The sequence below is a fragment of the Tasmannia lanceolata genome, unplaced genomic scaffold, assembly GCF_043159265.1.
Source record: "Tasmannia lanceolata isolate RefF3 unplaced genomic scaffold, GAP_Taslan_0.1 ptg000002l, whole genome shotgun sequence".
Taxonomy (NCBI): domain Eukaryota; kingdom Viridiplantae; phylum Streptophyta; class Magnoliopsida; order Canellales; family Winteraceae; genus Tasmannia; species Tasmannia lanceolata.
This window is the reverse complement of record NW_027518679.1, coordinates 42,213,629-42,227,995: the sequence shown is the minus strand read 5'-3', so window position 1 is coordinate 42,227,995 and position 14,367 is coordinate 42,213,629. Positions and strand designations below refer to the sequence as shown.

The 14,367-nt window shown below is 39.7% G+C and overlaps 1 protein-coding gene across 2 annotated transcripts in view; it reads right to left on the bottom strand.

Annotated features, from left to right (window-relative positions):
* Positions 1 to 13,329: 13,329 nt before the first annotated feature.
* The window catches only part of LOC143873369 (E3 UFM1-protein ligase-like protein), a 60,523-nt gene continuing 59,485 nt past the window's right edge, over positions 13,330 to 14,367 (bottom strand). The window contains exons 20-21 of one of the 2 annotated variants that reach the window (XM_077376807.1): positions 13,982 to 14,081; positions 13,330 to 13,606 (exon numbers count right to left, since the gene is read on the bottom strand). In XM_077376807.1, coding sequence (XP_077232922.1) covers positions 13,983 to 14,081 — 99 coding nt within the window. In that variant the 3' untranslated portion in view covers positions 13,330 to 13,606; position 13,982. The remainder of the gene's footprint in view (positions 13,607 to 13,981; positions 14,082 to 14,367) is intronic. The other variant, XM_077376808.1, reaches the window with a different exon arrangement.

The window sequence follows — 14,367 nt, the reverse complement described above, 5'->3', positions numbered from 1 at the left end:
CACCCATCATATGAATTCTCCTTCAAAAGTACCTGTGGACCCCGATCCCGAGGACGGTGCCGAGGGACGCGAGATCCCTCCTGCAATCCTCTAAGATCTCCACAATGGAAGAGGAGAGCTCTGCCAGGGAACTCTCGAAACGGATGCCACCCTCACAGCATAGCATGAGTGGCGATATAAAAGAAAGAGATACATCCTGATCCGGAGCCACGGCTCGAAACCGAGATGTACCTAAAAATAACTCAGAGTCGCCATCCATGGACAAGCCATGGAACCAAAACAAATGCTCTGTTTGCAATGGATAACCAGAGATACAAAAGGTCCGTGCCTGGTGACGAATGGAGAAGGTCCGAAGAGCGCCCCCAATTCGCCCGAGTGCGAACACTTGGTCTCTTATGCCATTTATTATTAACCTCGAAGAGTTTTGGACGAAAATCATATGAAATGGGAACACACATCTCCGAGAAAACGTCTATCTAATCATGCATGTCTCGGAGAGGAAAATAAGCACACACAAAAGAACCGAAATAAATGTCACCTAATGACAACTAGGTTATGAGTGACATGCCTAGCAGGTGTCTAAGTTCTGGTGGACGAACGCATGCATGCTACAGCTAAAGGTATAGGTCTGCACAAGAAAGTAAGAAAACACAACAAAACACACAACATAACAAAACAACAAATCCTAAGACTCTAAACGATCTAGCCCGAGTCCTCGGATGGTCTGGTATTCATCCAAAGAAGCCTACGTATCCCCGCCTCCACGAGAATCAAGGCAACGTAGTTCTTCGCACCTATTCTAAGCTAGGATGCCTAAGACACCTAGACCTCTATCCTAGACTCGATCTAAAAGACCGGACTATTTATTAAAGTTTATTGCGCGATTATTTAAATTCCAAATGGATTGTATATTTTAGGACACCCTATATGCCCTAACTAAATGCAAGTTAGCCCTAAGCTAATGCAGGTAGTTCCTACAACCTATGAGTAACTAGGCTGTGTGTCCTAAGGAAAACAATGGGATCAACTAACGCATCATAGACCTAGTCATCAGTCGGCGATGTGAATCGCCAACTGACCGGACGGAGGCGCTCCTATAACTCTAGGACAAACCCCTAACTCTAAAACAAACACAAACAAGCACACAACAAATCCAAGACAAACTCCCTAACTATAAAACTCTCTATCTAGGACAAACTCCTAACTCTAGAGGAAGATCTTGTTGAAAACAAGGCTTTGAAGAAAAAAAAAGGGTTAAAGCATTTATTTACAAAGTTTGGCTGGACCTGAGATAAGAATCTCAAGCTGCACTACGTACCTCGTGGAAGAGGATCAAGCCAACGTAGTTCGAAACGAACTCTCAAACTACGCTTCTAAAAGAAACACTCACACTTCAGATTTTTTTAAGGTTTTTATATTTACAAATGTTTTTGATATTTTTAAAGTTTTCAAATGTTTTTGAGTTTTAAATTTCTAATGTTTTTGGATTTTAAAGCTTTTCCAATGCTCAGGACCTTTAGATGAATTCACTCTTACAGAGAACAAACAAGCATAACCATGAACTAGGGCAAAGCCCTAAAGCAAAAAGGGGAAACCCCAAACAAGCAACTAACGCCTCAAAGAGACAAACCACAACAAGAAAGATAGCGTCCCAAGAAGAGAGAAAACGATCCAAGATCCCAAGCAAGCAAAGCTCTAATAAGACTGAGTTAGCCTCTAATCAAAGCGAAGTAATCAACAACTCTAAAGGAGAAACTCCGAACTAACAACACTAAAGAGGGGAACAAATGAGTCGGAGACTCTCTAATAACACTACCGAGTCAAAGACTCACTCTAAAGAGGAGACCACTCTAACATGAGGCTAGGTAAGCCTCCTAAAGGGGAAACTCTCTACATGAGACGAGGCTTGTCTCCGAGACACAAATGACGTAAAAAGGAAATAAGAGACCCTGTGCATATTTGGCAAAGGTAAAACACCCAGCCGAGCCGGACAGCTGCCTAGCCCTAGGGTGCAACAAATGTGCAACCCAATACCCATAAGGGTAGGGGTATGCTGCCAAGCCGAGTAGGGTGTTCTCCCAAAACCAAACGACGAACAAAGAAGAGGTTTAGCAAGAGAATGAGACTGGGCAAGTCTCCTATATACAAATGAGGGGTATGCTACTTGGACTGAGCAAGTCCCCTAAGGATGGGCTTGGGCTAGCGCCTTCATCGCCCTCGCAATGAGAGGGGATTCTAGTATCTAAAGAAATTTAACAGAAATCTATAAGACTGTGTTAGTCTATCAAAAAGAGAAGAAAAGGCTACCAGATAATCGCAAATTCCATTTTATTCCTATAAAAATAAATCAAGTGCTAAGCAAAGAAGAATTTTCAATAGAAGAAATACACAATCTATAGTAATCATAAAATGATAAACAACATTAATTAGTCCAGACCAGCCGCTGGATAGCCTAATAAAGTAAAAGAAAACAACATCAAACACTTCTATGCCCAACCACAAACACCACCCCAATATGGGGATGAAATCAGATGATGCTAAAGTAATCATCTGATATCATAATACACATGATAATATTCCTACAAACCGCCTTGAAATCAAACAGTACTCATGTCGATAACATCGAATAGAGTAGTCATCTGATTTCCTTCTTCAATTAAACAATTTATTTAAATAAAAAATAATTAGCCCAGACCAGCCGCTGGGTAGCCTAATGAAATAATAAAAAAAATGATAAGCTTTCAAGATAGTCTCACCTGAACAAGTCCATTCATCTTCAGAACCTAACTCAAAACTTAACATAAAAGAAGAATGTTAAATTTTCAACAAATTATACAAATGCATGCAATGATATTTCTGATTTTTATAAATTTTGGTGCATAATTCAAGTGCAAAAACGGTGAGCCACAAAACACAAAGACGGGCTCCAAGTAACCTCATCATTGCCCAGAGAAGGGTTCTTTAAAAAAAATGGTTAAAAGAAATCCAAAAGGTTGGGTAGGCCTACTAAACAAAAGAGGGGAGCGCTACTTGGATTGAGCGAGTCCCCTAAAGATGGGCTTGGGCTATCGCCTGGACCCGGTGGAAGTTCTCAACAATCAATGAAAAAATCAGATACTAGCGAAAAGATAAGATACTAGTAAATAACACCGAACTCTAATGAAAATCCCGATGATAAGAGGATTCAAAATCAGGATAGGTTGGTATAGGTACTACTCCTTTTCAACGATCATATCAGGATCATAGGCCAAAGAGACAAGACAACTTCGCGGAAACATCGAATTCCGAATATTGCCAATACCAACAAATAAAGGCTGACGTATACACTCTAATATTCTTATAAAGGCACCACTGTCCTTGCATGTATTCAAAACCAAATGTCAACACCATTCTCAAATTATTCGATTCCAATCCTGAGTCTAAAGAAAGCGGTTACAGAACAAAGTTCACAGAATGACAAGCAAGTGTCCCTGTCATCTAACAAATCTGCATGGGTAATGTATGCTTATCCATTTCCTCCGCTTTGACAAGAATTACTTGAGGGGACAAGCAGTGCGCTACTAACATGGACTCTTTCATTTGACATTCCGAAACCATATAGAGAACCACTAGGATGATATTCACAAGGAAAAGGAAATGGAACAACAGATGCAAATCGACAAGATCTGGCCACTTTATCTGCCCCTCCTTTGGGTCCTCATACATCTTTATTTTGACATTTTAAAATAGGGTAGAGGTTTCCCCGAACCGAATGAAGAGAATAGAGAATAGCTATGGTAGGAGTGCCTTTATTAAAGCGGAAAAATGCAGACATCACCCCCCATAATCACCTTCGGAAATCGACATTAGTATACCCATGATTCAATATTCCTTCAACCCACCTTCAAGCTCACGGAACCGATGAAATGGAGTACACAGGTTCAAATCTTGTATTGAAATAACCATGGAAAACAACTATGCCTAACCTCAAAATTCGACAGACTGAATGAGCATTATGAAAACTTCGATGAAATAGGGACTGAGTTGGGGTAAAAGATATACAGCACTAGCAAATATTGGCAACTATTAAACAGGAAGAAAAAACAGGACAATTAACAGGACAATTAACAATCATAGGAAATGAATAGGAGCAAGATATGCTACCTGATTGCAGATATCAAGAGCCGGCTGGGTCGCTTCTGCACTTCCTTAGATCGCGAAAACGCCGCGAAATTTCGCCCAAAATCTGCGGCGCTTGCAAATGGGGGTCGGATTTTGAGGTTGAGGATGGGGCAAAAGCAGGGGAGAGGGTATTAGATGGGAAATGGGTTTCGGTGGAATGGGGGTTCGGTGGAGAGGAAGGGGATTTGGAGAAGTGGGTTTGATGGTAGAAATTAAAGTGGCGGATGTGAGGGGTGAAATAGGTTTAATGATGGTGGAGAGATGGGGAAGGTGATGTAGAGAGGGTAGCTAGGGCCGGATTCTTGCCGGATTCCGGCTTGGATGGCCGGAGAAGATGATGGGGGTTGGGTCGGTGGTGGTTGAGATCAAGAAGTGATGGAAGTGGTGGCTAGAATGGTGGCGATGGGGCAGCAGAAATGGTGAAGAGGTCTTGGAGGTGGAGGCTGCAAATGGAAAAAGGGTTTGGGAGAAGACGGAGGTCGGTTTTGAAGTGGGTTTCAAAAGAAATGGTGGCTGGAGATGGTGATGGTGGTGGTGGTGGTGGAAAGGATGTTGACCGGCGGCTGGAGGTGGCTCGGCTGGCGGTGGGAAGAAGGAGAAGAAGAAGAAGAAGAAGAGGAAGATGGTGGTGATGATGGTGGGTGACCGGCCGGATGAGATGGCCGGAGAAGACGAGTCCAACACCCTTTTTTCCCTTCTCTCTCTCTCCTTCTCTCTCTCTCTCTCTCTCTCTCTCTCTCTCTCTCTCTCTCTCTCTCTCTCTCTCTCTCTGTTTTGCAGAGAAATGGGTTTTCCCCTCTTTTTTTTTAGAAGGGTTTTGAAAGGGAGGCTGAGGGTGGTGGTTGTTTGGAGAAGATGATGGTGGTGATCGAGGCTTGCTGGCGACGGCGGCGAGGTGCAGCCGTGGGGGAGAAAATGGTGGCCAGCTCCAAAACCCTCATTCCTCTGCCATTCTTGCGGTTGCCCTTTTTCTCAAACCCTAACTCGTTTTTCCCTTTTTAAAGAGGAAACGAGTCATTCGACTCCCCCCCATTTCTTACTCGGACAACCCTCTAGTGTACTTGACCATTCTTTTAACCTCAGAGGGGGGTGCCTGGGTAGAACAGACCCCTGAGAGAAATGATATATTTGACCCATTTATTCCTCGGGCACTCCTATGCATCTGATTCGCCCCACCCTGCATTTCTTTAATTAAGCTCGAATTAAACCCAAGACATGGGTTGGGGTATGACTTGAGTTAATTCACAGGGTTCGGATCCTTCGGTCTCCATGAAGGCTTTAACAATGATATGCAAATGGACACTTTCAGGTTATTTTTCATTTTGGTGCGATTCTTCAGAAATCTGGGCTTCGATTCTCGAATTTTCACAGTCAGGGCTCAGTTTCAGGGTTCAAGGATTGATTTCGGGGCTTCGACTCAACTTTGGGACTATGCTCAATTTCAAAATTTTATTTGATTTTGCGGAAAAGGGTCCGGTCAAAATGGGGTGTCTACAGTACCACCCTTGATATTTAATCCAACAACAGCCTCTTAAAAAGTGGGCAGCTGTTGGATCAAATATCAAGGGCGGTACCTTTTTTACGGTACTCGACGGTCGGGCATCATATAAAAACTCAAATCAATCAATCAATCAACAACAACAAGAAAAAGAACAGAAAGAAAACACTTCCCATAAAGCCTTTGAAGCATTGCTTAAGGCAAGCCTAGTTTGGCAATCAACAGGTGACATCATGCACCTTTCCATCCCAGTCTGGTGACACTTTCTAAGATTAGTGGGTCTCTTTTGGTAAAGATCACTTGTAGAACTATCCTTGTCTTCATATGGGTCTGAAGTTATTAGAGAACAGAAGAATAGAGGATGACAGATAGATACTCTAAAGCATCACACACCTGATTATCTAGTCACATTCATCCATGTCAGTTTGCCTCGTTTAAAGTACTTTTCCATTTTAAACCAAATTGACTTGATTTTTGTGGTAGAAACACTAATTTTAGGGGAAAATGAGAAAATGACCAAAGTTATCTTATAGTTGTTTTGTTCTCAAAACAAGGATCCATGACCTGAGTGATGAATTGATGATTTGTTGTCCTAAATAAGGTTATCGCAGGGTTTGGAGGGGTTCTTAATCCAATAAAACTAGTAAAGGAGCTGATTAAAGAGGGAAATCTTAAAGTGTTACTAGCTAATGCTATTGGCACTTTTTTGTGACATGATCAAACAGGAGGCAAATGGGTCATCGGCCCATCTCAAGACTAATATTTCAGTAAAATGTAGAGAGATAATCAAAGTGATAATGATAGTGGTTAGAAGAAAAAAAAGATGCTTGTCTGCCTCTACTAGAATTTATGCATACATTAAGCATGCTGATAGAAACTGACTTAAAGACTACATTATCCCTTAATTATATAATAAAAAGCAGGTGGAAATCTTGGGAATGCAGGCTAACAGCCATTTAAGTGCCTTTTGGTTTTGGGGGCTTTTGTAAAGCAAACCTTAAACTAATTGAACATGTCAATGAAAAGTTTGACAGGATTAGTGACAAACCGAAAACAAACCTCTTCATGTTGTTTTGATAAGTGGTAAGTATAAAGCAACCTCACCTTTGCTTAGAAGGAGAAACAAGGGGAACCATGCTTCATTTATCTAGTTGATTTTTTGTTAAGCTAACATGAAAAATGCAGAAAAGTAACACCATTCAATGTATTTGAGTCAGACAATCTATATGATTAGGAGAGATTTCTGACATGGAATAATTCCTGTCTTATAAACACTTTATTAATAGAGTAATGGCACAAGGAATTAACTAATGCTTTGGAGAAAAACTGAATTACAACAACAATCCAGTACAGAGAGCAACTAATCATCAACCAGGACAAATCAGAGATTTTGCCCCCCAGAAACTCACCTTTTAAGCTTTTAATTAAACAATATAGTTACGAAATGACAGAGATTACATAAATTGTAAAGTCGTTCTTTTGCAGCATATAACAGATGGGGCTAGCCTGAAAATTGCCTAGATGTCTGTTTGGTTGCCCAATACTACATATTTTGTAGGGGTTTTGGTGGTTTTTTATTTCCATGTTGGCAAAATATTGTGTCTTGTATGTAGAGTTTCAATGTACCAGGAAACTACTTGGCTTGCCTCATTCTTGTCTCCTTGCCTGGTGGCGTGGCATACCAACAAACTACTAGCGAAATACATGCGAAAAGGTGGTTTTTTGCTTGTAACATATTGGGATTGATGCTTCTCTCTCTCTCTCTCTCTCTCTCTCTCTCTCTCTCTCTCTCTCTCTCTCTCTATATATATATATATATATATATATATATATATATATATATATATATATATGAGAACCAAACACGACTACCACTACTTAAATGTTGGCAAAATATAGTGTCTTGATTGTACGCCCTACTACCACTCTACAGAGGTTGACAACCAAACACAACTACCACTACTCAGTGAGGTAATGACAAGGAGACTACTTGGCTTGTCTCCTCCCTGTTGACTACTTAAATTTTAATTCACCACTACTCTACGAGATAACTATCTGCAACCAAACTAAATAGGAGAAAAGCGATCCCTTGTTACCTTAGTAGAACACAATGACAATAGGTGGCAATGAACTGATTGTAACTGATGCCAATTACAACTGGAGAATTAAAGAATATTACAGATAAATAAATCTCCAGACCTTTTATACCTTACACTCCAAATAACCCAAGATATCTATGGTACAGCATAGAGCATGTGGGTGATGTCAGAAGAGAGGCAGTGGAGTTTATTTTTTCTCATGGTCATGGCTACCAAAACTTTTCAGTAGGGACCTTGTCGTGTTCTAAAACTTTATTCTACTGCATGTCCTTTCATAGTGAACATTTGCAAGAAGGGTAAAGGAAGAAGAAAAGGAAGGAAACAGATTTCATTTCCTATTAAAATCTTCCCGTCCTTTCTAACCTTCAGGAGTACTTTAAGTGAGATATCAGAAAGACATGGAGAAAACTTTCATTCCGGGAAATTTTTTTACTGTAATCATGTGAACCAATGGAATACACTTAAGATCTAAGTGTGTCCAAACATATCCATACCATGTATGCTCTAAATATAATCTATGGTAAACATCTTCACAATAACCTCCTTTCTTTTGTGGATTTAATTTTTGAAAGTACACCTGAAAAATCTTAATAAAGTACTGAATTATTGATATTCTCTATAAAAGCAAGGGTTATTCAGGAGATAACTTGTTGCAGATATTAGGAACTCCTTGAAATTGGGATTATAAGAACCTTCATTTCACGCATGACAAACACAAAAGTACATCTTCATTCTACCCTGAGGGTTTGTCTTGTCCTACAAAAAAGAAAACGAAGGTAATAAAATAAATACTAACATGGAATGAATACATATTAATGTTACAAAGGCATGTGCTAATGGGTGCAGAAACCATGTGACAGGATTTTTAGACATTTGATTGGAACAAACCTATTTTGCTTTCAGCTGATTCAACTTGTGGCCGGCTACTTTTAGGTTATGATACCTTGAATAAGAGAAACATGAAAAATGTAATTAATTGCAGGTGGTTACTGTTTCATGGAATCAGAAGGCTTACAAGAACACCAACATGCCAAAAAAATTGCACAGAGTACAAATATCGAGCGTTGTATACTAATTTTGATAGCATGGATAAATCAGGCAATAACTTAACAGTGTTGTGGTGAACCCAACACAGGTGAATGCAACTTTAACTGTAGTCTGTGATTAATTGAAAAGTCCATAATAGAAATAGATGACCACCTAAAAGGATGAAGCACTATGATGACATGAAATAATGCTACTTTTGTTTTCTCATTTTTACCAACATAATCATTTTCTTATTTTTACCGACATAATCACTTTCTCAGTTTTCCAACATAATCACATAATCATTTATCCCTCATGAGTTCTTTCCCCGCTTACAAAAGTTGGGTCACATCTTCATTCAAGAATTCCATGTTGGGGAAACACAAGTGAATGAGCATATTAAGGTATAAGTAAGTGTGAAACTAATATTTCCATCATGATTGAGCATCAAGTGTAAAGAAGTAAACTTTTTTGCACCCCAAACAAAGAAAGCCAAAGAGATGATATATACTACAAGGAAAGATATTGGGGGTGATGGGTGACAACACATGACTTCTTTATAAAGTGAAAAGGTAAAATTGCAAATGGGGGTGAAGTGTGAGAAGTTGATTGCTATTCTTTGGCAAGTCTGGCCCCAGGAGTAGGTGTGTGGAGATGATAAAGGATAGGACATTTCAGGTCCTCTTCGGATTATGGGCTCGAATGAATCTCAGGCCAGTTTTATAGTAAGACATAAAAACAAAGACTACTGATATTGGCACTACCATGTTTTGATAATGAAACGAACTGACCTTGTCTTTCTTTTTTTTAATTTGCTTCTGAGTGCAATTTGGGAATTGTAATAACCTTTGACAGAAGGCTAAATAATTAAGGACAAGGTGAGTTCCACCATTATCAAAACTTGGTAGTGTAAATATTAGTAGCCAAAATGAAAATACCCAAAAACCCTTACCGGGTAAATAGGCCTACAATCACATCAAAACCATGATGTAAATCTAAAACTATATGTACTCCTAAAAAGGACAATGCTTCCCCTTATTATGGATATGATATAGACACAGTAACAGAAGTCTGTGTTGCATGAATTCTTTTGCCCCCCTATGCTGAACCTACGTTGACACGTTTCGACACTCTAATCATGCATGGATTCGCGTGGGACACATTAAGATTCGTTTTACAGCCGTGTCCAACATGATTACTGTTTTTTCAGACGAACCAGAGATACATCGTTGACTCTTTTAAAATGAGAATTCTATATATTTTCCCTTTAAACATGTTTTCTTAACTCTTTTTTTTTAATAAACCCACAACTCTTCCTCTCTTAATAAAAACCCTAGCACCTTGACCCACCACTCTCGAACATTGACCCCCTTCCCTTTTCTTCTTCGATTCTCTTAGTAAAAATCCTAACATCTAGACCCTCCACCCCCAAAATTTTCAAGAATATATATATATATATATGAGAAAAGAGTTCCTGTGCTTGAGCACAGAAACAGGAGTGTGCCACATTTGGCGGGGGAGGGAATTCAAAGCATTCATTTGAAGGGCCCTTTCATGAATAGGGTGTCCACCAAAAATCAGCTCCATTGGATCACCGTAGGGTGTCCATTTGTGGGGTGAAAAATGGGCAGATTTGTGGACAAACAGTATCTGTCCATTTTCTCCCCAAGACCCTAAGATGGTCTAGTGAAGCTGATTTTTGGTAGACCCTCCATCCATGATGGGGCCTGTCAAATGAATGCTTAGGATCACAACCCCCCCCCCCCCCCCCCCAATGTGGCCCCACCCCTGTTTCCAGCACTCGAGTGCAAATAAGCTATCTGACCCTTCTCTCTCTCTCTCTCTCTCTCTCTCTCTCTCTCTCTCTCTCTCTCTCTCTATATATATATATATATATATATATATATATATATATATATATATATATATATATATATATTGAAATTTTAAATTATTTTTATTTTCTTTAGTAAAAATGCCGAATCCACGAATCCTACTTTTTGGGGTCTGAATCCGATACCCCGAATCCGTGTCGCATCCCCTGAAAAGTGAATCTGAATCCATGGAAGACAGATGAAAGGATTTGGATCACTCCATCCACCTTCGCCAAAGATAGGACAAGATTTCTATTCCAATGGGAGCATCCTTGTTAGATTTTCCAAGAAAATGCTCTAGGGAATCTACAATTGCAACTCTCCACAATAATATCATCTGCCCATAGGTCTTAAACCGTTCTTATTCCCATTCTTCCATGCATTTGTATGAATACTCTAATATATATATATATGAGAAAAGTGTAGCTACACATACGTGTAGCTAACTTAGCTACACCGATGCCTTAAAATACAATGGGCCCCACATTGTTTCGGTGATAGAAACCATTCATTTGATGGACCCTCACATAGATAGGGTGTGCCCAAAAAATCAGCTCCATAGGATCATCCCAACCCTACGATTTGTGGAGGCAAAAATGGACGTGTAAAAGCCTTCACAAATCTGTCCATTTTTGCCTCCACAGTTTGAAGGGTTGGGATCATCCGATAGAGCTGATTTTTTGGGCACACCCTATCAATGTGAGGGCCTATCAAATGAATGATTTGGATTATCCAAACAATGTGGGCCCACTGAATTTTAAACCGTCGGTGTAGCTAAGTTAGCTACACGTATGTGTAGCTTCACTTAACTATATATATATATATATATATATATAGGAAAGTGAAGCTACACCGGCTACACTGCCGGTGTAGCTAACTTAGCTACGCCGCCGGCTTAAAATACAATGGGCCCACATTTTTTTTTTTTTTTTTTTTTGAACAATTGTGAATCTATAAAAGAGAGAAAGCACAGCAAGCCAGATGTTTTTTATTGAATGATAAAGGATAGTATTAATAAGAAAAGGAGGGGAGAACCTGTGACCTAGATGCACGGTTTTAAATTTCGACCGAAATCTGGAATTTTGGGTACCAGTCGGGACCGACACCGAAACCGCACATACCCGAAACAGTATTTTATTTCGTCCAAAATTTTGTTTTTTCCAAAATTTCATCCGAAATTACCTAAATCTCAGCCTAAATTTGGTATTGAATAAAATAATGTTTTTATCGTTTCACTAGATTTCAGTCGAAATTTCAAAATTTCAGTTTCGTTGAGGTCCGAAACCTGTACGGAAACTGAAATTCAAAACCGTGCCTAGATGTACAATACAAGAAAATACAAATTTATACAATATAAAATAGACAGCCCCTCAAGGGGGAAGAAAATAAAAATCTCTAAACTTTCCCTAGCAACCCCGTCTATTAGCTGATCTTCTAACAAGTTGAGAAGAGAGAGACGATCCAGCCACCTGGTCCAAAATTTCTTCTATCCAATAAGCGAATCTCCACAGGTGGAATATACTTCCCTTCAGCATCCAATAACGTTTGGGAAGTCACATTCCACTATCAATTGATCCACGATGTTAGAATCCACAATCCTTTTACCTTGGAGAACTGCTCTAACCTTTGCCTCGTCAGTCTGCCACTCCGACTGGGCTGGCTAAGGACCATCTTGTCTATCAACTTTCGTCTCTCAGGTCCCCCAGGAGATGCAACAAAAAACTCTCCTTTATGTGTGGCCCTTCTTTTTAGGGTTGGCTGTGTATGTAGATTTTTAATATCAAAGAGTTGTTGGGTTTTGAAGCCAGGATCTATTGTGAGCAAATGCGCTCTGATGCCATGTGAAACAACCAATTACTAAGTCATTATTTAATCATTTATAACCCCCGACCCCCCAGCTGATTCCTAATGGTCATAGATTCCCTAAGCTAGAACCATCAAAATTGAGCTTTAGCTCACCAGTCTCAGGTGGGATCCATTCTAGGGCAGAAAAAAACAAGTTATGATGCGGCTAAAACAGCAAAAAAAATGGGGAGAAACTACAGTGTAGGCATATCATGCCATAACATCATCCCACTGCAGGACAACCCAAATTTTGCCAAACTATAAATGGGAAGAGCTGCCCTCTCTATGAACCCAACTCCAGAGAAAGTTCGTGGGCAACGTACTCATAAGTTTGAAACTGGTATAAGCAGGTTTCTTCATCAGTTAGAAACTGGTATAAGCAGGTTTCCAAACTCATAACTTCCGTAAGATCAGCCCCATGATTGGTTTGCGCGGTGATAGACGACCATAGGAAGGAAAATGCAAGTAAAGGGAAATACCTACATTTGGCCAGTGACAATGTTTTTAACGGTATTTGGCCACTGATAATTCATGATAATAATTAATAAGCCCCAAAGCTTAAAAATAGGCCTTGTTTGTTAAAATTTTCCAAAGATTTATTAATGATTCATAGACAGACGAGAGACCTACCCATGGGAAGAAAAAAAAAAGGGCGACGACATTTCACCTCCTTGCAGTACGCATTCGCCCCCTTATAACGTGATTTGACGTCAAAAAGCCTTAAAGTTGCCCACTGTTCACGTTATAAGGGTGCGAATGCGTATTTCAGAGGGGGTGAAAATATCATCTCTCAAAAAAAAACATTGTGAACATATTGAAAAGTGTATTAGGAGTAACAACATTTATTAATCACCAAAATGTAAGTAGATGAGGATTCCTCCATTACATTTGTTTTAATTCTGTCGATTCCCTGTCAGCCCACATGGTTACCTCAATTCCTTCATTCAATTTCCTTGTCGCAGCAATAGAAAACTAAGCTCTCTCTCTCTCTCTCTCAATAGCACATTATGTTGTTGGATTTTTACCTTTCTTTTCTTTTTGTCACGTCATTTCCGAGGGCTTGCCAACCGATGGAATGCAACCCAAAAGGGTCACTTTGGTACCTGTTAAGTATACAAATAATGGAGATTATCAGAACAGGGATTACAGTTTATTAAAAAGAGTGACCTATAACTACTTTTTGATAATTATCAATAATAAATAATAAAAAGGGAATTGCTAGCGTCCATCACAAAAGGCATTTCGAGGCTGGTCGGTCGCATGTCAGACCATCCACCTCATGAATGGAGACAAAAGCTGTTGTCGGCTGGTCTGACATGCGAAGACCATCCGCGAAATGCCTTTTGCGATGGACCCTAGCAAATCCCTAAGAAAAAAAATACCATGTAGTAAATACATTCTATAAATTCTCTCATTGAAAGAATTATGACCAGGAGCTTTCGGCTGGCTGTCAGCATTCATCTTTATTAGAAATTCACCTCAAGAGTGGGTGTTGCTCAATACCAATGATTTCAGTTCAGGCATTTGGCTTTCCAAGAACTCCCTCTTACTCTGAATTCTATCTGATGTGCAGTCCTCCTGCAGAAGTACACCATATCTCCATCAAAATAATCACATATTAAAAAATGAAAATTGAATGAGAAACGTCAACAACGCATGCATGACATAATAACAAGCTAAAGTCAATGCAGTGAACTACTATGGTTTAAAAACTACGTCAACCAAATCCGAGGAAGGGACTGGAATTGTGTTGTATGTAGCTATCAGAACTTTAAATGGCGTATAGTGTGTCGACAGTGTAATGGTGGAAGAGGTGGCAGTTTAGATAGGCCATCCATGTCTCAACTCGAGTCTCCTCGATACC